At 46.0% G+C, this 21296-nt stretch overlaps 1 protein-coding gene across 4 annotated transcripts in view; it reads left to right on the top strand.

The window, feature by feature from the left end:
• Positions 1–21296, top strand: part of LOC109852292 (Krueppel-like factor 6) — a 296434-nt gene that overhangs the window by 266904 nt on the left and 8234 nt on the right. For 3 of the 4 annotated variants that reach the window (XM_020423327.1, XM_020423330.1, XM_020423329.1), the window contains exons 2-5: positions 8336–8503; positions 8786–9028; positions 9506–9717; positions 10397–10623. In XM_020423327.1, the coding sequence (XP_020278916.1) occupies positions 8336–8503; positions 8786–9028; positions 9506–9717; positions 10397–10623 (850 nt within the window). Of the gene's footprint in view, positions 1–2146; positions 2195–8335; positions 8504–8785; positions 9029–9505; positions 9718–10396; positions 10624–21296 lie in introns of those variants that run through there. The other variant, XM_020423328.1, reaches the window with a different exon arrangement.

Below are 21296 nucleotides of genomic sequence, written 5' to 3' on the forward strand. Positions count from 1 at the left end.
AAATTTCGAGCGGCCATTCGGTCGCTCATCAACGTCACCTGTCATTACGGTGTATCGTCCGACATCGCCCGGCTTTGACGTTTCAGTCGATAACGTTCACCGAATTAAAATCAGAGATTTATATATATACGAGAAAATCCGACGCTCCACGCTTCTTCGTGCAAATAATAATTGATCGATATATATTTATCGCCATATTACTTTACAGAAATAATTTATCTTCTACATCGCTGAGTAATTTAATGAAAATATTCATATATCTTGTTTATGGATTAATTACATTTTCTGTATATACACACGGAATAATAAGCGAGAAGTGAAGACTGCAATTATGCACACGCGCATTATTTTTATTATAAATTATTTAGCAATTATTGACACGCGCAGAAATATTATGTTTTTAGTAGAGTATATCTGTATTTTGTGTATTTTTACAAAAAAAAACAAACGAAGAAGCGAAAATGTTACGACGATACGAATGTGTTGGTGGATCGTGCGTGCGTTTAAAATAAGATAAGTGTTTTCTCGACATATGCAATTAGCATTCTCTCTAGCTGTTTCGTAATTATGTACGACAGAGCGGCGTTAAGCGAAATTAACGTGGTCGACATCGGAGCCACGTGCGCGGAGGAGACAAGAAAGTCTCGTGTGACGATTAAACGGGAGAACGGGAGCTCGCGGAAGAAAAAAAAAAAGCGCGGAAAATTGCGAGCGTTGCGTGTGGAACTAAGAGGCAAAGAAGGCTACCGCGAAGGAATCTCGAGGAATGTGAGCGATCTTGTGGAACGACGTCGCGTCGGGGTGGTGGAGGAGAGGAGCAAGTTTTTGCTCGATTTGCTCGAAAGCGGAGAAGATTGCAACCTACAGCGGTAACGACGTCTTCGTCGGCGGAATCATCTCGGTAGTTGGTGGGAGACCGAAATGATTACGCAACGTGCGTCTCGATCGATGACACGTCTCTGTGTGCGAGCGCGTATGTTTGTGTTTTCCGCAGAGAGTATCTCCCATACGTATGGTTCCTGACGTTGGCTCGAGGCCGAATACCTTTTCGGTATCGACTGTACGCCAGTTAGTTTGCGGTTCTTCCAGGAATTTGAACCCTATGATCCTTGGCACTGATCCCTCTCGTGTTCCGAATCTTCCGTTTAGGGCTGCCGTTGACTTTGAAGGCCTTGATCTGCGAAGGGACCGGCAGAGAAGGAAGGGCCAATGAGAGAAGCGCGCAAGAGAATTTCTCCTCGATGATAAGATCCTTCTCGTACAAAGGAAGGAGGACGGGAGAAGAGGAGCTAATAAAAATCGGCTGTATTTGGTTTAGCTCTTGTTACGTATGATGTTGTAACAGAGAACGCAATTGAACAAATTTAATATCTTGTCTGAATCAGAGTATATATATATATATATATATATGTCATATTTATATTATATATTTTTTGTTTTCCGCAAAAAACCTAATCTTCGTTGTCATTCAAGGATGTTGTCCATCACCATATAGTATCTAATCAAAACGTCAATGTTATTTGCGAATTAACTGCATCATTACTCGCGTACTCGGAAACGGTTGATAAACGCATTTCCGCTCGTTTCTTTCACTTGTTTTCTTATCACGAGTTTAAGAAATTACCGGTTAATAAGCATAAAGGCACGACGGTGCACTTAACGAGATGACGTCACAACAATAACAAACAACAGCGCCGTCTTTTGTACAACTTGCATTTTAACGAACCTAGGCAGCCCGCATGCGGTCGTCCCGTTGGTCGGACAAGAGCCGCCTTTGGTCTTTAGTTTTCTCTCTCTCTCTCTCTCTCTCTCTCTCTCTCTCTCTCTCTCTCTATCTCTTTTTCTCTCTTCCTTCGTCATCTTCTTAGACATCTGTCCGGGAATCATTGCGAGACACACAGGGAGAAAGGGATGCTGAATTAGCCGTAAGTCACTCAGCCGCAGCTTGTTAGCGTCGTTAACCCTGACCCCGGGATATCGTCTTCGCTATGAAGAGGCGCGTTTCGAGCGGACAACCGGCATGGCGGAGGAAAACCATAAGCCTCGAAACACGATCAGACCGGATGGCATCCCTCGCCGCGATCTCGCGTTCCGAATGCCATTCTCTCCTGAATGTCGTCGTCTCGCCGGGGGATTTCCTCGATGGATCCCGGACTAGATGCGCTGCTGCGCGATCGATGTCAAGGAAGATTTCGTTAGTAGATAACATTTACAGCGCCACGTACATTGTATAGGTTTTCGTCCGATTGGGATTTGCGGATTAAAATTGGTGTGTGTGTGTGTGTGTGCGTGTGTGTGATAAGAAAAAAAATGCAACAAATTTATTTAACACTTCGACACATTCGACGAGTTTATCGACTATTTTTATAAGAAACAATTGAGCAAACGCATTCCATGTGTAAATATCTCACTGACGTAATATTTAAAAGGACAGTTTGCTCCTTTCGAGCTAAGATATGTACGAGATCGCGTTATTGCGCGTGTTATCGCATGTCTACGGAGTGTCTCACTCATTGTAAGATGTCTTGCAAATGTTGAAACAATGCGCATTTAATATCTCGGCGCGGTATAAAGATAGGACAATTTGCGATATAAAAGCTGGCAGTGTGTGTTTTGCCATTCGATACTTTCCTTCGAATCCGCAAAATCGAGATAGCGATTCGAACGGCCGAATGGCTAGGATCGTAAATCCTTACCGCTTGCCTCGACGCGTCGTCGTCGTTGTCCGGGGTTCCTCGTATCTCCAACGCGAGGACGCGCGCGCGTTACAGTACGAGATTAAGATACGGTACACTCAATTTAATCAGTTCGCGGGGTCGAGAGCCTCGATATCCATGGAAAGCACCTGATCGCCGGCCCCCCTTCCTCCCGCGCCGCCACTCGAAAAGAACGTAGGAACGAACGAGGAGTGGATGATTAAAAGGAAACACAGGATAGCAGAAACGAGGGAAGGAACCCGGCACGATCGCGGGTTCTTTCCAAATTCCGTCGCTCTGAGGATGAGGGGCGGGGAAGAGAAAGAGACGAACGCGGGAAGTAGGAGGAAAGGACGAGATAAATTCGCGGGTTTACGGCGCCCTTAAAGTCGCGGGGATCTCTTTAACGACCTGGCAGACCGCCACCGTGGTGGGCCCTCCTGGCGCGAGGGCTGAAACGCATCGAAACGGTCGGTCGGTCGGTCGGTCGCTCGCTCGCTCGCTCGCGAATGTGTCCGCGCAGGTTGTGAGCGCCGAATACGGTCGCTCGAACAAGCGCGAGCGACCGCGCGAGTGCTCGGGTTATCATTCATTCGCTCTCGAGCGGGCTGCGAAAGTTCTGTTAATGACAGTCCCGTGGAATTACTGCGGAACTTCACGTCTCGGTCGCGAAAAACGCGCGACAGGAAAGAAAAGGTGAATTTCACCGCGGGAAATTCCACCGACGAGGATTATTCTCGCGGGAAGGGTGCGTCCCCTTCCCGCCTCATCCCTCTGTTCTCTTCTATTCCTCTTAACGCTTCCCACCACGTCGGCAGCTGCGTTTGCGACGCGCTCGAGAAGCCCGCCGCTTCAGAAGAACGACACGGCTCTTCTTGAAAATGCTTTATTTTACTGTTACTGCCAGTTCCAGCGGGTCCCGGCCTCGTTACTGTCGAAGCGTCTCCGCGTGGTGAGTAACGCGGGATTTGAGTTTGCGTAAACCATACTTGAGAGAGGACGAGCGCGCGGCGGGTTGTCTCTAGAGAGAGAGAGAGAGAGAGAGAGAAAGAGTACGGGGATCTACGAGCGGACCACGATAAGAGATTTTAAGAATCCAAGATGGGGCTCTCAATGTCCTCCCGGTCCGTTCAGACTTCACATCCTCGCCGCTCTCCGCGAATCCGCTCCGATGTTTCTTCTCCTCCATTTTTTTTCTCCACCCTCTTACTGTTTGTCCGATGTAATGGCCCACCGACGAATCGAGTTCTATCCTATGCGAACTCCGAAATGACGCCGTTATCATTAAGAACAGTCTTATCGGTCGTAGGGAGTGACCATTATCTCCGAACTGTTTCTACGCCCGTCCGATGAAGACGTTCTTTCTTTCTTTCTAGATATGACCTCGTTGGTCGGATCTAAAAAGTCCCGGTGATTCCGCGGAAAGTAAAGGTCCGCAAATGCCCGTCGATATCGCAACATCACGTGATATCGAGACGTGATTGGATCACCAGAAAATCAAATTGTATTTCCACTCCGGAGAGACCGTCCGAATCTCGCACGATCTCCTCTCAATGTCTTCTTTTATTATTTTCACGAGGAATCCACGTGTCCCATGATCCACGTTGATTAACATTTCTGTCATAATTTCAACCGTTTTAAAGTTAGAAACCTCAACACGTGACGTGGTGATGTTTTTTAACGAGCAGCGAGAATATTTTCGTTGATTGTGTAATGCGGAATCGCCGGACGTCTACGGAATGGCAGGCGGTAGCCATAAAAATAATGGCGGGACGGTCTTTTCTCGTCGTTCTTCTCCAACGAGCAGTCGGCCTATCGATCCGCGGAATTTTTTTATTGCCGTTGTCCTTCTCTCTCTTTTTCACTCTTCCTCTCTCTTTTTCTCTCTCTCTCTCTCTCGCTCACTCTCTTTCTTTCTGTCTTTCTCTTTCTCTCTGGACGAGATCCCTTCGTCAGCTAAAAGAAAGTAAACATCGGGAAAAAATTCGCACTCACCAAGTGTTTGCTTAGGTCTCACGGGAGGAATATCATCTTGTGCCTTCTGACGAAATTGGTGACATAACTTCGCGTCATCTATACTCGTTTATTAACAACACACACGTTGTTGCGCGCGCATGAGAAAATGCGCGCGCAATATCGAGTTATTTAATTCAATTATTTAACAGAAAAACGTACTTCGACAAATCGGAGCGACGATAATCTGACGTGTCTCCGAGGGGTACTTCGTCTAATTTTGTCGAAGGAATTCCATTTGTTACGACGAAGAGACTGATGACGATGTCGCGTAATAAATTCGCGACCGAACGAGTCTCTGACTCATCGCGGAAAGCGCAATGGAAATTCTGCGATTCGGATGCTTCTCATCGGGGCGCATTTCAACGTTAGAAACCGTCGCGATCGACTGCGAACACACAGGCAAGACACACCGCCGTGAACTTCTATAACTTATTACGCAGTTTCGGATTTAACGGAAACCAAATGGGAGGCTCGTCTCTCTCCTCGCAAAGTCGTAAAGACGCGAAGAGCGCGCGCTTAACCGGAAAGTTCCCGATTATTTTTCCGGACGATTCCTTCCCGCTACTCTTCGGCAACCGGGAGGCCGGGTTTTACCGTTATTGTAGCGGGGAATCGAAGGAAATCAAAATGTCTTCTGCGAAACTGCTGTCCGCCTTTTCTCGGGATAATCCAGAAACGGCAAAAGGTCAATCGCCGTTTCGTCGAACGCGAATAGCCTCGTAAATGCTTCCTGTCTTGCGGCGGAAATAGCACGCCGTGTGCACACGAATCAATATTAAATGCAACATGTATTACATACACACACACACACACATACGCGCGCGTATACATATATTATATGAAAAAGCGAGGGAGAGAGAGAGTGTCTAACAAAAGATGAGATTTTGTAAACAAGCAGCTTTGTAAGCAAGAAGATCTTTCAGACCGTTGTTCACGAATTATTTAGACACGAGCTTGTAAATGCCTTTGTTTCGACCGAGAGTGTATAAAAGCTCATTATTGCGGTAATATCAAACATTAATCTACATTTGCGTTGAACTGAATTACCGGACATTGCGTTTGAACCGACGCTTTTCATTGTGCGATCACGATGTGTTTTCGTTGATCCCGAATATTTTATTCCACTCCAATATTTACTTCGTCTTTATGTATAGGTACTATTTCCATTGTGAGAGACTTCGTTTAAAAACGCGTATTTTTCTCGCGCAGCAATATTTTCTTTCCGCAATTTTCTCTCTCATTCGCTCGCTTTTTGTCAACGGGTTCTTATTGTAATTACGTTTTCCTTTGTTTGTTCAAATTCGTCAGACGTTCTTCTAACCGAGTCTTTGCAAAAGTGTAAATCGAAATTCGCGGGTTTCTTTCAAACAAGTTAATATCGTTCCGCTTGCAACGACATTGTTCTCCTCAAAGATTTCGTCTGGACGGGTTAGGTCGACGGGACAGATCGGCCACGTCTACGTAGAGCCCGTGCCTCGGAGGTCAGGATTAGTAAAGTTCAGCTGATGCCGTAGCAAGCCCCGGGGAAGGAGAAACGGTCCCTAAGCGAGTGATAAAATTCCTTTCCAAGTTATATTAACGCCGTTAGTCGTACCCACGGTGCCCCCGGACGAACTTTAATCGTGAATAATGAAGGAGCCCGGCGGCGATTATTTTTCTTGCAGAAGGGACCGCGCCGGCATTAGAAGCAGCCCTCGAACTTGGACGCGCGGCCATTTTTTGCAGTTCACAAAGAATCTTTGCCGAGCGAGAAAATGGACTGACCTGACTTCTTGCTCGTCGTTTGATTCTCGACGGCATTTATCGTAAATTATAGTATTAAAGATGACCTAGAGAGAGAGAGAGAAAGATGAAAGATAGATAGATAAAGAAAGATTTGTCCTTTTAACTTTATGACTTTTAATTTTGTGGCTTTAGTCGGTGCACTTTTGTACTAATCGGCACTTCCCGTATACATGCATCAGTTTAAATTGAACGCTCAGCAGTAAAACAGATCGTAAGTTGTTTTTTATTATTTTTCAAATTAAGGTAGTGTCTCTCTCGACGAATAGCCGTAAAAATTCACACCGCAATTTAATTGTTCGCTGCGAAAGAGGAGGCTGTTTATTAAGACGTTAAGATCATATTTCTCGCGATGGATCGTGTTACATCCGCGCTATCAATGTCGGCGCTATAAAAGTTCTTAAAGTAGTTCTTTATAGAGGGCGAATGGCTTCATTTGTAACAGCGTCAGACAAAACCGCCGCTCGTGATGGTAACCGTTAGGGCGAATAATAAATTGGCAGACAATGCCCGGGAGGGAGGATACCAAAGTGCACAAAGAATGCTTGCGTCAGCTATCATCTGTAGCTCGCAGGCGGAAAGAAGAATAATATGGCCGTTCGGCACCGGCGTAATTCACTTTCGCGGAATATCGTGCCGTTTCCAATAATTAGTGTCGTTGCCGGTGATTGCGGAAGCTTTTTGAGAGAGAAGATATCTCGACGTGTTCGATATCGAACGAGACACAGAACGATAATAAGAGAGAAAAGTAACAAATTATATGCTTCTGCCTGTCGTACTGCCTGCGGTGGCGTAACAAAAGTTTGAAAATGCGAACGACGACGATTCGATATCGCACTTGAAAGAAAAAAGCTGAAGAAAAAAAAGAACAAGATAGAGAAATTTTTCGATAGAAAAAATACGTACAATTGTTCAGATGTGTAATTGAATATTTTCTCTGTTGAATATTTTATCGTTGCTTTATCGCGCTCGAGGAAATTTGTCGAAATAAGATCGCGAAATTTGACGCGACCATTATGTGATTATATTCGACGCGTAAAATGATCCTACAAAGGAAGGCCGACGGAGGACGAAGGACCCAGAGGAGACTTAGCACCAGAATAGGATGCTATAATCTCATTTGTGGGGTAATGTTGGTGCATAATTCCTCGCAGTGAGTAGCATAACTTTGTACTCCCTCCGAGGAACTGTACCAAACTGGCACAGCCTACGGGAGAGCGGCGGCAACTTTACAAACTCGCGAGTAGTTGCGTTGACGGCAGTGTATTTCTCTTCCTTACAGGGAGAGAGAGAGAGAGGAGGTTTTGTTTGGCTTTCTATGGATAAATTCTGCAGCATCTGCGGACTTGTGCGATCGCCGCAGGTGTTTGTTGCTCTACGAACTGATCAAACGTGTAACAAGAATAGTTCGAGTTTCGATTTGGCGGTTGTTGTTTGATTTTTAGCCAGTTTTGAGTTACCTAACGATTTTAATTGTATTTGCGCGAAACTGCAGAGCGTCAAACTTTTAATATCAATAACAATGTAAAAAGAGATCGGTCGATTAAATAAATTAAACAATATTGAAACAATGTCATCAATTTAAAACAATATTATTATTAAAACGATATTGACAATATTAAAACAATATTATATCATTAACAATATTAAAACACAATATTGTTAATGAAACAATATTATTGCTTAATTATTTTTCTCTCGATAATTATTTTTCTCTTTTTGATTAACGTCAATTTAAGGCGCAGAAAAAAAGCCTATTATAACCGCTTTAGCTTAAGTGACTCCGAAAGATACTTACATTGCTTCAAATTCCTAACAAGATCTCTTTTCTCTTCTTTCAGACATGCTACGAGATGGAGAGGTACCTGAAGGACGAGCCGAAGCTGCAATCGTACAAAAAACTCCCCACGGAACTCGACACAGCACCCTGGAACCTCTTCAGGGCGCCGTCGATTTCGTGGACGTCTACCGGAACAAGCGCACAATTCGACCCCCCAATCAAAATGGAGGTATGTAATTATTTATATTGCACGAGATGTTTGCAGATTAAAGACTAATCTGATTACCTGTCATCTTTAATTATCTCAAATCCATTGTTTCTGCATGCGCGTTCATAAGTAATTAAATAATCTTAATTATTTTTTTAACGTACGTGCTACTTTCTCGCGCTTTTGTTTTTTGTTTTTTTTTTTTTATTGTTTATTTATATTTTCAGTAGCGTTAATTTCTGTTAGTTTGGCGAGCGTTGTTCACGACAAAAATCAAAACCGCGCTTCTTCTTTACGAATTAGGTGACGACATCAGATGAGAGGGATCCCCTCTGTCTGGACGATATGAAATTCAGTCCTGGCGATCACAATGACAACGGTCGCGACAGAGATCTCCTCGATCGTCATCTCGATTCCCTGTCGATGTCCTCGTCGAGTTCAGCGTGTTCAGCACTGTCTTGGGACAGTTCACCCTCCCTCTCCTGCACGGCGCTCATTCTCAAAAAGGAGCCCAGCGAGGATCTTGAGGAGGATGAGGAACACGAGGTACATTTTCACATTTATTTTCTCATTAATGTTTCATTTTCTCATTAGTGTTTCATTTAGTGTTTTACTCGAAATTTAATCGAAATCAAGACGATTATCTAACACAATTTCACTAAGTTTCTATTTTTTTATTCGCGAATCATATAAAAATTATCATTAAAATAATCGTCGATTTCCTGCAGACGTGTTACTTGAGAATTGAATTCGATTTCTTTAAATTCCTTTGCCGATCTTTCAAACGCGACAGTGATTCGAAACTCGCGGAGATTTTCGATTTATATTGTTGCGATTCGATCACGACACGTAATATCGCGAGAGTCGCGCGATGCGAGTCGTTCTCAGTTCTTGCCGCCGGTTTCATTTGCCTGCGCCGTAACAAGTCAAAGGTACCCAATAACGATCTCCAGCGGAGCGCGATTCATCGATCCCGTTCAACGCAATCTCGTTGCATAATACGTTGCAATTTTATCGCCGCAGGAGATCGAAGAAGAGGAGGACAGCGGGTGCGAAAGCGAAGGTCAGATCCTGACGCCACCGTCGAGTCCTGGGTCGGGTCAAGGTCATTCCAACTCCAGTCACTCGTCGAGCGGGAGTTCGACGCTCGACGTGCACAACCTCAACCTTCACGGCAACGGCGGAAGGAGCGCAATCGTCAGGGTTACCACTAGCAACGCGCAGAGTGGCACAAGGTAAATAAAACTCGTGCGTTTAATTGCGTGTATACTGCGCTTCCGGGTCAGCGAGTATTTTCTCTTCGACTTGTCATCGCTTATTCTTTAGGTTGATGAAAACTTAACGACCTTCAACGTGATACGACACAGACGACACAGACCGTTTCTCGCTCGGGAATTATCTTGATTAACGGTAAACGGAATTCTCCGAACGTAAAGTGCTTTCCGGTTCAGTTTGTCCTGTCTACTTCTCGTTCTCGGCAATTTTCCGTGGAATTCGCAAAAAAGGTCCCGGCTCGCGTCAAAAAAGCTCGACATTGTCGGGAAGTGGCTTCTGAACGTTGTCGATTCGTCCCCAGCTGCCTCTCGAGTAAGAAGCCTAAAACAATTCGCTCCGTCCGGCGATCCGTCATTAAACCGTCGCCGGAATTGCGGCTCTTTGCGATTCACTCGCAGCTCCTTTCTTTCCGAGAGACGGAGACATGCGCCGATTACTCATCGCTCAAGCGATCACGCTACTCGCTACTTTGTGCGCGTTAAAACTTGTTAAAGTAGCGGACCGTAACACGCACGGACGAAACGAGCTCGTCGGGCACGTCCGTCGCGCCTCGACAGCGCGCAACGAGGCTAATTGTAATGAGGCTTATGGCAGCCAATCGAGAGGAAGAAAATCGTTTCTCTTTTTATTTTTTTGCAGAATGATCTCCGTCACAGCGAACGGCTTCTCCGCGGTCGCCGGCACGCAACACGCGCACGCGGGCACGACCACAGCCGCGAACAACGTGGCCAATCGACACCACGCGAGGAGCAACGAGCACAGTCCGCCTGACACGAAGCGCAGGATACACAAATGCCAGTTTCCCGGCTGCAAGAAGGTGTACACCAAGAGCTCGCATCTCAAAGCCCATCAAAGGACGCACACGGGTGAGTGAATCGACGTTAATCGCGGCAATTCCAATGACGATCTCGTGGGGCTACATGTTGAAACCCGCGCCGGAGGGGGTTTTGTCAATGAATCGGCATCGCTGACGCGAATTAATCCGACAGTTAGCCGCGACACAAGCGACCATCACAGTGAACCGAGAGATAATCACAGCGGGTGGTTGCGCGTCGAACCACGCGCGACGATTACGACAAAATTTACACGTGTATAACGTGAATGAATACAAGCGGAGAGAATACGCCGCGAGTTGTGACAAATTTTTCAAACCATTCGCCGCCCCGACGTTCGCGTTACGTCGGGAAACAACGGCGTAATAATTAATTACGGAGCCGAATTAGGGACGCGCTTCTCTCGTTATTCGCGTCGACGCGCCCGCTGCTCGCGATGATATCTCGCTCTGACGAAACGAAGCAGACAAATGTGTAGCGCGCGCGCACACACACATACCTCGCGTTGCATTTATCTCCGAATCAAAACATCCACCCGGCATCGCGTGCCGCTCTAATTGGCTATTATCGTCTACGAGCATTTTTCTGCTCTTTGTCTAGATAAAGTCTTTCGAAAAGCGAAATGCACACGTGGCGCACGACGTGTAAATTGAACTCATTTCAGTCCGTTTTCCATACGTAAGTTTGTGCCGATCGATCTTCGAGGTAGATTTTCAACGCGGCTTGATAGTGGGTTTTTTTTTTTTTTTTTTTTTTTTTTTTTTTTTTTTTTTAATTTTTGTTCCGCTGCAATTGCGGGGAAAAATATGTGCTTAAAAAAAAATAATTACGTCAAACGTCTCGTAGAAATAATAACCGCCAAGTTTTGCGCGCCAAGAGTTTATTTACATTACATTATATTCTGTGCTCGAGCGCGTTGTATGTACATCCGTTCTCTCTCGGTATACATACATACTTGTATTATTTTACGAAACACGACGTGGTCGTCTCTCTTTGTTGTTCTTACTGAGACTCTCCGTGTATTTTCGACGGAACGAGGGAAGTTTTCCCTTTCGCCGTAAGGAGCAACGTACGGCTCCTTGCCGCGCTTTTCCGTGACGCGCGCGCCTTGACTGTCCGAACGCGCGATATTACCGTGAGAGGTCCTCCTCTTCGGCCGATCCTCTTCGTGGTCGCTTGCGGTGAGCAGAGGCAGGCAGAGGGACTGTAATTAACGAACTCTCGTGTTCTCCCTCGTCTCTTTCGTCTTCTCTCTTCTATCACTGTCTCTCGGTCTCTCTCTCTCTTCTATCTCATGCTCTTTATTCACGGTTTTTGTCGCGTCACACTCAGGCACCACGGTTTCGCCGGTCGTACGTACGGTATATTCTGCGGTACGTGTTCTCGGCGCCTCTACGTGTGTCTCTCCCGAGTGTGTGTGTGTGTGTGCGTGTTTATGTAGTTTAAGCGCGGTCTTTCTCCACGCCGCGGGTACGGCGAGAAAACAAGCGAGACGGAGAGCCAGAGAGGTAATAAGGGACGGGTTGGCCGGGGACGCTTCCATCGTGTAGCGTGGCAGGTACGTCGGGATTGCTTCTCGCGGATCGTTAAGCAGAACTGCTAACTACGGGATTATGCATACTGCGGGACTCGTCCCGCAATTATGACTCTGTTATGAATTCGTCCTGACACAAGGATCTCTTCCCCTCCGTCCCACCCCTCTGTCGGCGGAACGGCCACGCCAGACGACGAACGGCCGCGACACGTAGGACGTTTATCCCCGAGACATTGGCGCGCTGCAAAATTGTAAAGGTCACGGATTCGCGACGCGTCTCCTCAGCTACCGCGATTCTTCCACGTGTCCTCGACGTCCGCGTCGTCTATCACGCGCGCGAGTGATCGAGCAATATTCTGCTTCGCAGGTTGGATAAATGTCATTTGCGTTTCTTGTGTTTTTCTTGAGATTTCCTGTGTGTTCACAGAAATGTAATTTTTCTCAAAATGTTTTTGTATTTCGTTTCTCAACATGTGAGATTACGTTTGATTCACTAATATTGCATCACAAGTAAGTTTTACTCGCAAATTTTGTCTCTTTATTACCTTATGAACGTAACGAGGTAGATATTTTCGAGGAAAGACAAAGAATTTTCGAAAAGCACGCTTTACGATCCTCGCGTCTTGGGGAGCATTACAACGTCGCAACTATACATATATATTTCCCGTGGTTATTGATTACATCTATCGCTTCTGCATGAGGAAATTTCTCTCCCCGCGATCTCTCGTCGTCAAAAAAGTTCGGCGCTCTCTGAGAGTTCGTTCGGAAGAAAAACGACGAACGCCGGGAAACTTCGGAGAAGAGAGAGAGCCTTTCGCGGGGATGGAAATGGCGGTAGACTTTGATCTCACTCGACAGAATCTAATTACCCTGCGGACAGGACCTCTCGCTAGCGAAACGAAGCGAGTCGTCGATCGCGAGTCGAAGACGATGTCGTCGTCGTCGTCGTCGTCGTCGTCGTGAAGGTTCGTTACGAATTCCATCATCGGCGAAGTTTCCCTTCGGAAGATCTCTCTCCCCGGTATGTAGATATTTCGCGTTGCAGAGAATTCAGAAGATACCGCGCGATCTCTCTCTCCGGTTGCATCGATCTTGCCTTTAACAACCGAGACCGACATGTCCGTCGGATCGAATTATATCTTCGAAGACAACGAGCTTAGCGCCCCTTCCCCGACTTCGCCGAGTAATCCGATTAGACGATTCAACAGTCACAAGATCTCGCTATCTTGTTAATTCCTTCTAACGAACCGATCAGACGTTATTACGAAAAAAACAGCGAGATATATAACTTGCAGTCTCGGTCTCTCTCTCTCTCTCTCTCTTTCTAATCTTGTCTCAAGACCTAATTTTCCGCTCTTTTGACGCGCGAAGTTTGCTTCAAATGAGTGTGTATCTCGCCGGACTCCAAGAAAACGACTTCAACTTCGTCGAAATGTCTTTAATCCCGCGTTGGTCCACAGACAGCGAGAGAAAGTTCTTCTCGCGCGATATAATAATTTCCACATTTTGCCGTCTCGTTGTATCCCCCCCGTCTCGTCGTTGTTTTACACGCCTATGCATAAAACACATAGGTTTCTCTCCACCTGCCGTTTAAATCGCACCGCTCACATCCGCGAGTTAATTAAAACGTTTAACGGATTTCGGACTTGCGCGGAGTCGGGGTTAATTTGAGCGGAGCGGCGGGCGCAGCGCTCGCGAACGGAACACGGCCGCGATTTTTCATCGTCACTCACAACGCGCGCGCGCGGGCAGATTTACATGGAATTTGTGTAATGCGCGATGAGAAGAAAGCTCGGTAATTACGTTAATTATAAATCATAAAAGGGAGGAACACGGAAGGAAGAGGTGTGTGTGTGTGTGTGGGAAGGGAGGAGGAGAATAATAATGTCGGAAGAAAAGCACGTGGATAAACTCTTGGTCGTGTTTCTTCCGTCTCCCACCTCTCGTCCGCACAAGAATAAAAACCGGACTAATTCTTCTTTCTCATCGTGCTTATCCTTCTCGCGTATTAGGTTCGTCTCCGCGAAATCCTTTCTCGCTTGCACGGGGCGTTCTTCTCGTATCCCGCGATTTTCCCACGAGTGTCAAGGAACTATCGATCCGCGCCGTGTGCTCGCAGCCTCGCATTGGCTCCGCGTATAACGACGAGAGAAAGAACGGCGTAGGGGGAAAGAGAGAGAGAGAGAGAGATTTCCAATTACAGGGACCTTTCCGTTCTGGAATTCCATTCCGAACGTCATTGTTCTCGCGTCGCGCGCCGCGGACAGGACTTTGATCCTTCGACGGTGGGCCCGATCGTTCGCCTCGCCCGAGACACTTAACAGTCCTCCACTTCGGAAAGTGGATTGTCAACACGTATGAATCGAGCATAACGAAGAGAGCGATTTTTATCTCTTCTTTTGTGCCCGGATCACACAGCGCGGGATCACGTGGGTGTTCAAAAGTAAAAGAAAACGAAACGTTTTGATATATAAATTTTTTATTTTATTTCCGTTTGCATTTAACGACGCGCTCTCGTTTATGAAATTCTCAAAGAAGAACGGGAAGCTGGAAATGCGATTATAAATGATTCGAGGATGATAATGCGCATCCACATCGCGCGCGCGCGCGAACACATACACACACACGCGCGCATACTTTGGCGCAATAGAAAACTTTGCTTTAACGGAACGCGAAGTGTACGAGAAGTACAGTGGCGCGCGCTCGAAAGAAGAGCCCAGCTGAGATTATGAACGGAGATCGAAGTAGGTCAGCCAGAGAGCACAATAATTTAAGCGCTTTAGAAGCGCGCGCGGCTCTCTTCGCGGCGATCTTAAATCAAACGAAGAATGGAACGAGCCGGCTCCGTCGGATTTATTTATCAACGTAGTTCCGCGACGATGAATCCCGCGCTGTCGAAAACAGTCTGCTTATACACAGATCGGGTACTTATGCGTTTCCTCAGACGCGTTGGTGTATCCTGCGAACAATAGAAGAGATCCGGCGAGAGGATGTATATATATCGACACAGGGGAGGAAAGCAGCGTAATCGAATTAACCATAAATCCGGCGCATTTCCGCGCAAATGGATATTCGTGATTTATATACCTGGCGAGAGTTCGAAAGAAAACGAGCGACGCGCGATCGCCTCGGCTAAAACATTACACAACGAAGCGAGCGAATAAATTTGCAAAATGGAGAAACGACTCTCTTCGAGTTTCCCGCGCTCGCGCGGAAAATGCATCGCTTTCTCTTATACATACATATATATATCGATGATTCGTATCGGATTTCTTTTGCCTCTCTCGCGCCCGTATTTAAATCTCTGTTTTATTTCGACGTAATATTTATGCGTCGAAATAAATGTTTTTGTTCCATAAAATGGACGAAACGCGCGCGCTCGTGTGCGTTTGATTATCGAAACGGGGCGCGCTGAAATTGATTGTGCATAAAATTTCACGTTTGCGTGAATTCTCGGTTATAACTCGATTAGCACAATTCTCTATATTAATACGCGGATTGACTTCATTTGTCATGTACAATATTATTGTTAGTACTTTAGCTCGCGTGTAATTTTTATTGACTTTGTTACAATTTTTATTTGTTTTGCCGACTCGTGTACTTTTTCCCCCAACAATGTTTTGACGGATGATTTTCTAACTATGAAAGAAGGCGAGGTTCGTGGTGACCCGTTATCGTGGCCAGTCTAGGGTCACTGTACATCACAGCACCCGGTCCTCTTCTCGACTTCATTTGTCATGTTTGTACGGCGATATACGTCTCGATCGACGCGTCGCTATGATGATAACTCACGTACAAACGAGCCTGTTATTTCTCGCCGCAGCCATCGAGCCGGGAACAATATCGCGTCGCGACGCGTAATCCGAAATTTGTCGGTACATTGATTCGGCGGAACGAGAATTCTCCCTTCCGAGAGGGAGGTGCTGGTGAGCGGCACGTCGTCGGGGGGCCGTACTCCATTACTAAAAGTTTCTGGTCGCGGTAATGCGATTCGTAAATAATGGCTCGAGAAACTGAACTCGGCGGTCGCCCGCCTTGTGTTGTCGTCGTCGTTGTCGTCGTCGTCGTCGTCGTCGTCGTCGTCGTCTTCTTCTTCGTCGTTGCTCCATCGTAGTCCCGCGAGCCAAGTGCATCTGCGCGATTGAACACGTCTCCTCTTACGTTTAAACCGCAAGCTCAAAGTCTCAGCTGCATCTCCCGAACTTCCTTCCCCGCGAGAGACCGCAGGCGCCTGCGGCTGAGATGTATATATATATATATCTCTCTCTATCTCTCCTCTCCTTTGTCTTATATATATTCCCGTCGATGTTAAATCTTAGACGTTGCCAGCACGCGGCAGCGCGCGATACACAGCGGTCATCGATTTTTTGGAAAAACGCGGTCGAGTCGCGCGATTGCACCCATTCTCGGCGCGGAGTTAATTACGCGAGGGAAGGCCGTTCCGTTTTATATCGGGAGGCGTGTTTTATTGCGGACCGAGGTTGGCAGGGCGAACGTTATGGGCGCACCGGAAAGCTAATCGATTCCTTACCGCGTATGTGTGTAATTCGACCGTCAGTGGACGATAAAACGCTCCACATCTCTCTGAGAGACGCCTCAGGTATCCGATATCGGGGGTGTGTGAAGCGGATCCGTTTTTTTTTCTCCAGACTTATTTTTAGAAATTTCGTTTGCACGGCAGAGAACTTTTTTTGCTCGCGAGATCGGCATGGCCGACTAACGGAATAACATCGGATAGAAATTATTTTCATTGCTGCGCTCACACGTAGCGTCCGCGCGTTATCTTTCCGCTCTCACGTATACGGATGATTGTATTGAATATTCCAACTAAATTGGCGAGATGCCGCTTGCAAGACAACGACGACGACGACGATATCGACGATGCTGCGAGATAGCGCGTTCAATTAGACGCCGAGCAAACAGCACGACGACGACGAAGTTCGCGAACGGCAAATCGCGCGGATTATTTCCTCAATGATCTCCGTTACTTACGCACTATTTACGCAGACGTTTTGTTTCGGCGCAATTGTATTATGTGTGCGTGTGTGTGTGTGTGTGTGTGTGTGTACAACGTTGTTCGCTCCGAAGCCACCGCGAGCGTATTCTGCGTATATACATAGCACGCATCGATTCGCACCTCGGGCGCTGTTCGAAACACATGATCGCACCGAAGTTGAATCCGTCTGCCGCGACGGGGGTTGTGTACCGCAAACAATTGGAAACGTCGTCAAAGTTCTCGCTTCGCTTGACAGCGAAACCGCACTTCACAACACACGAAATGCGAATCGCATCCGGCATTTCCACGACACACGCGACGGGATCTTCACCGTATATTCTTGCATCATGTAGAAACGCGGTTTGAAAGGTGAGATTCGCGAAAGAGAAGAATCTCACGTAACTTTTGTATAAAGCGGTTGTATGTTTCTCAGTGCATCGATGCGTCTGCTATTTTAGCATCAGTTTTCGATCTGCGTTCTCGAAAACATTGATAATAAATGCAAATGTCAAAAAATGTACATGTTCGGAAGACTTATTGTCAGAGAATAAAATATATAATAAATAAAGTAATTTAAACATACACTAGTGTATTTAAATTACATGTTACATCTATTTGTTATTTGCTCGTCTTTTACTCATTTGTTGAAACTTTCACGCGCTCATTTATTTATTATATAATAAATGTTCAAATAAAATCACGAATTAACGCAATAATTGTAATAACTATTGTATAATTATATTTATTTATTTACTTTAAATTTTTTGTATAGACACGTGTGCGTGAATTCGCGCGCAATTTGAAACAACAGAACCGAAGAAGAGTGAACCGTGCGGAAAACACAGTAGTTTGAACTCGCATTCTGACGTATGAGTTTGTCTATATATTTTTTTTACGTTATTGCATCTTGTGAACGATCGTACGGCCATTTTCACGAAGCGATACTTTCGGAAGAAATCTCTCATTTATCATTTCTATACGGCGCGCTATCTCATAACGGCAAGAAGAAGAACGTCTTTCGCAAAATCCGTCTGTTCGAAACTGAGTACGAAGCGATATCGCGCTCCGTAAAATTTCTTCAGACTCCGCGTTCGAGAGGGATCTCTTCGTCCTTTCGAGAGTACCGAAAAAAAAAAAAAAAAGTAAAATAAAACACCATTCACTTGTGTTGTAGGGGTAACTGCGGTGCTTCCCGCAGACTCTTTCTTCGAAGAAACGCATGTAGTCAGTCGAACAATGTATTGCACAATCCTGCGAAACGGTAACTGATACATTAAATGCGCTTGCGCGACACAAACAAACATTTTGCCAAGTATTTTTGGACGTACACCAGAATTCGATGCTCTAATCGCGGAGAGATCTTACTCTCTCATTCTGGCGCAATTGCGTTGCACTTTTTTTTTTTTTAAGAATTCGAAGGCGAGATTTCCTTGTGTTTGCCCTTTAAAGCGGGGGCGCACTCTCGCGATTACATTCGATCGGATTTTCGCTAAACGCTCTTCTCGCTATTAGAGACCGAAAGATCCGCGAGCGCGCGCGCGTAGAACGTCTTTGAATATGCGAGGCAACGCCGCCGCGCTATCGGAGAATCTCATCTCCTTCGCCGGCGGGGGCAATGAAAATCTTTTTGTGAATAAGGTACAAGCGTATCTTCTCCTTTATGGCGCGCGATATTTCTCTGAAAAGGAAATCCCTCTCTTTCTTACTCCCACCCATTTTTCATTTCGCGGGGGGGAGGGAAGAAGGGCGAAGAGGACGAACGTTTCTATTCTTGTCTTGTCTCGCGCGAAAAAAAAAACTCTCCTCCCGAAATTCGGTATGCGAAAGTGGAACGGGTTGCAATACGTCTCGTAATTTGATACGCGTCACTACGAGGAATTCTTCAGATTGCGCGCGCGAGACGCGAGGTGCATAAAAGCGACTAATGCAAAGTACGGAGCACTATGCTCCGGCGGTGCCAGAAAATCGTATCTCCCTCTTCCCAGGGGGCACGAAGCAAAATCTTTTTGTAAAAGAGATACCTTGCATTTCCTCTTTTATAGCATACGATATTTCTCTCCGAAGAAAGCGTTCCTCTTTCTTTCTTGCTCGCGGTGACGACCGTCTCCCGCTCTAAAAAGATAAGTTTTCAGCGTGTTTCTTCTTAAAACTAAACTTCAACAAGAGAAAACTGAAAGTTCGCTCGCTCAAAGAAGTTGGTTTGTTAAAAACAATAAAAACAAAAGAGAAACGAGAAAAGAATTTACGCTAGGGGTACTCGATACGTCAATAATTGCGAGACAATTGACCAGCGTGTGATTGTGTCCATTCTCCGCGTTAATACTGTTGTGTTCAAATGTTTGATAAAAAGGACACTGAAGTTTTACGCAAACTCCGAATCATTCAATAACCAAAAGTTATCTTTCGATATACATCAAGAAACTCGATACGTTCGCTTGCACCCGGCATCGATTCACAAAGTAGATCGATTGGCAGACATCGATCGTTCACCGAAAACCACTCGCGAACAAAACGGGGACGCGGACTTTACATGTTTCTACGGTGAAGTCACCGACAATGAGCGTTGCGGGGAAAAGTAACGATCGCCGCGGAGTTGTTGAGTTTTCCGGGAGAGCTCTCGAGGAAAAATCTCGAGTCGGGTCCGTCCCTCGAGCGATTCGTCAGACGGGTGCTCGCGATGGCCTCTGGTATTAGACGCGCGCTATTCGCCGAAACGTTTTCGCGCAAAATGTCCTCGGATGTAAAAGGCGGACTCGGGAGGGCGGAATCCTCGGCCATAAATTCCGGTTGTCCTATCCTTCGGCGACATGACGGAAGGTACCCTATACATCCTCGCCGGCGGCGGACTTAATAAAATGCAAAGACGACGAGCACACGTTGCCAGGACGGACTGACATATCGACGCAATACCGACCCGCCGCTCGGGAGTCTCTCTCCCTCCCTCTGTGTCGGTGTAACGTCGTCGTCGTCGTCGTCCTTGGCAAGAGGGAGGACGTAGAAAAATCGCCCTTCCGCCGGAAAGGACGCCCCGGCATACCGTATAAGACGCGACGACGCTAACTTCGTTATTCACGAGCACGCGAGCGTGCCGCGTTTTTAACCTTAGGACGATTCGGTATCCCGGTCTCGTTTACATGCAAAGGTAAGAGCCGATATTTTTGCATGACAGGCCTCGTTCTCCGTGGAGATAATGTTTATTGAGAAACGTAGCGGTAAAAACGGAGTGGGTGCCCCCCGTCAGCTTAAGTGCCTGTCGCGGACAGAAAAATTATCGCTCGCGAGAAGAGAGAAATTTCTTAATTGTCAAACTCGAAGAGGATGGGTGAGAGAGAGAGAGAGAGAGAGGAAGGAACACTTTGGAAGAGCGTTTTAACGGGATTATGTAAGCTGTCTCATCGTTTATATCGCTCTTTGTAATACAACAGTCCGGCACGCTCCGGTTGTAATTGCGCATTGTATAATATCTCTCGTTTCGACGAGTTTCTGATACACTTCGCCGATCGAAGCTGATACTGTGATTTGCGCCGCGCGATATACATTCACGGCAAACAATGTCTAATATATTATGCGTTTCGCGCCAAGTAGTAAACTAATCGCATTAGTTTCGCGGCGCTCGTGTATAACGCGGCGTGCAAACGGCTGAAATCACAACGCGTCTAAATCCATTATATGCCGGTGTAAATTAATGACTCGACGTTTATAATGCTCGCACGAGAGAGAGAGAGTGTGTGCGTGTGTGTGCACGCGTCGACTGGCGGAATAGCTGCTGGAATAACATCTGTCTGTTTTACACTCTCATATATTCAAAACTTCGTGTTCTCTTATAAATTACATACATACATACATACGTATTGTTGAATTTTTTTACCACATTTGAAAAATTGCTAGTCTCAGTTTGACTTAAAAAAAAAAATTGTTATAATTTCCTTTTACGCGAAACTCTTTACCTCGCTCGAGTAAAAAATGGAATATTCAAAAAGACAAAAATACAAAGTAAGATAAAAAATCGACGCACTCATTTGTTTTTTTTTATCGCAGGAACGAATTTCCGTGTTAATTTATTTTTTGCGTTTTATTTCTCTCTTTCTGTACGCAAGTTAAACGACGCGGAAAGGGAAAATCAGAGAGAGGTGCGTCCTTTTTGACGCGCGCTTAAAAATACCTACCCGCGTAGAC

The sequence above is a fragment of the Pseudomyrmex gracilis genome, unplaced genomic scaffold (assembly GCF_002006095.1).
Source record: "Pseudomyrmex gracilis isolate BER0280 unplaced genomic scaffold, ASM200609v1 scaffold_27, whole genome shotgun sequence".
In the NCBI taxonomy this organism is placed as follows: Eukaryota; Metazoa; Arthropoda; class Insecta; order Hymenoptera; family Formicidae; genus Pseudomyrmex; species Pseudomyrmex gracilis.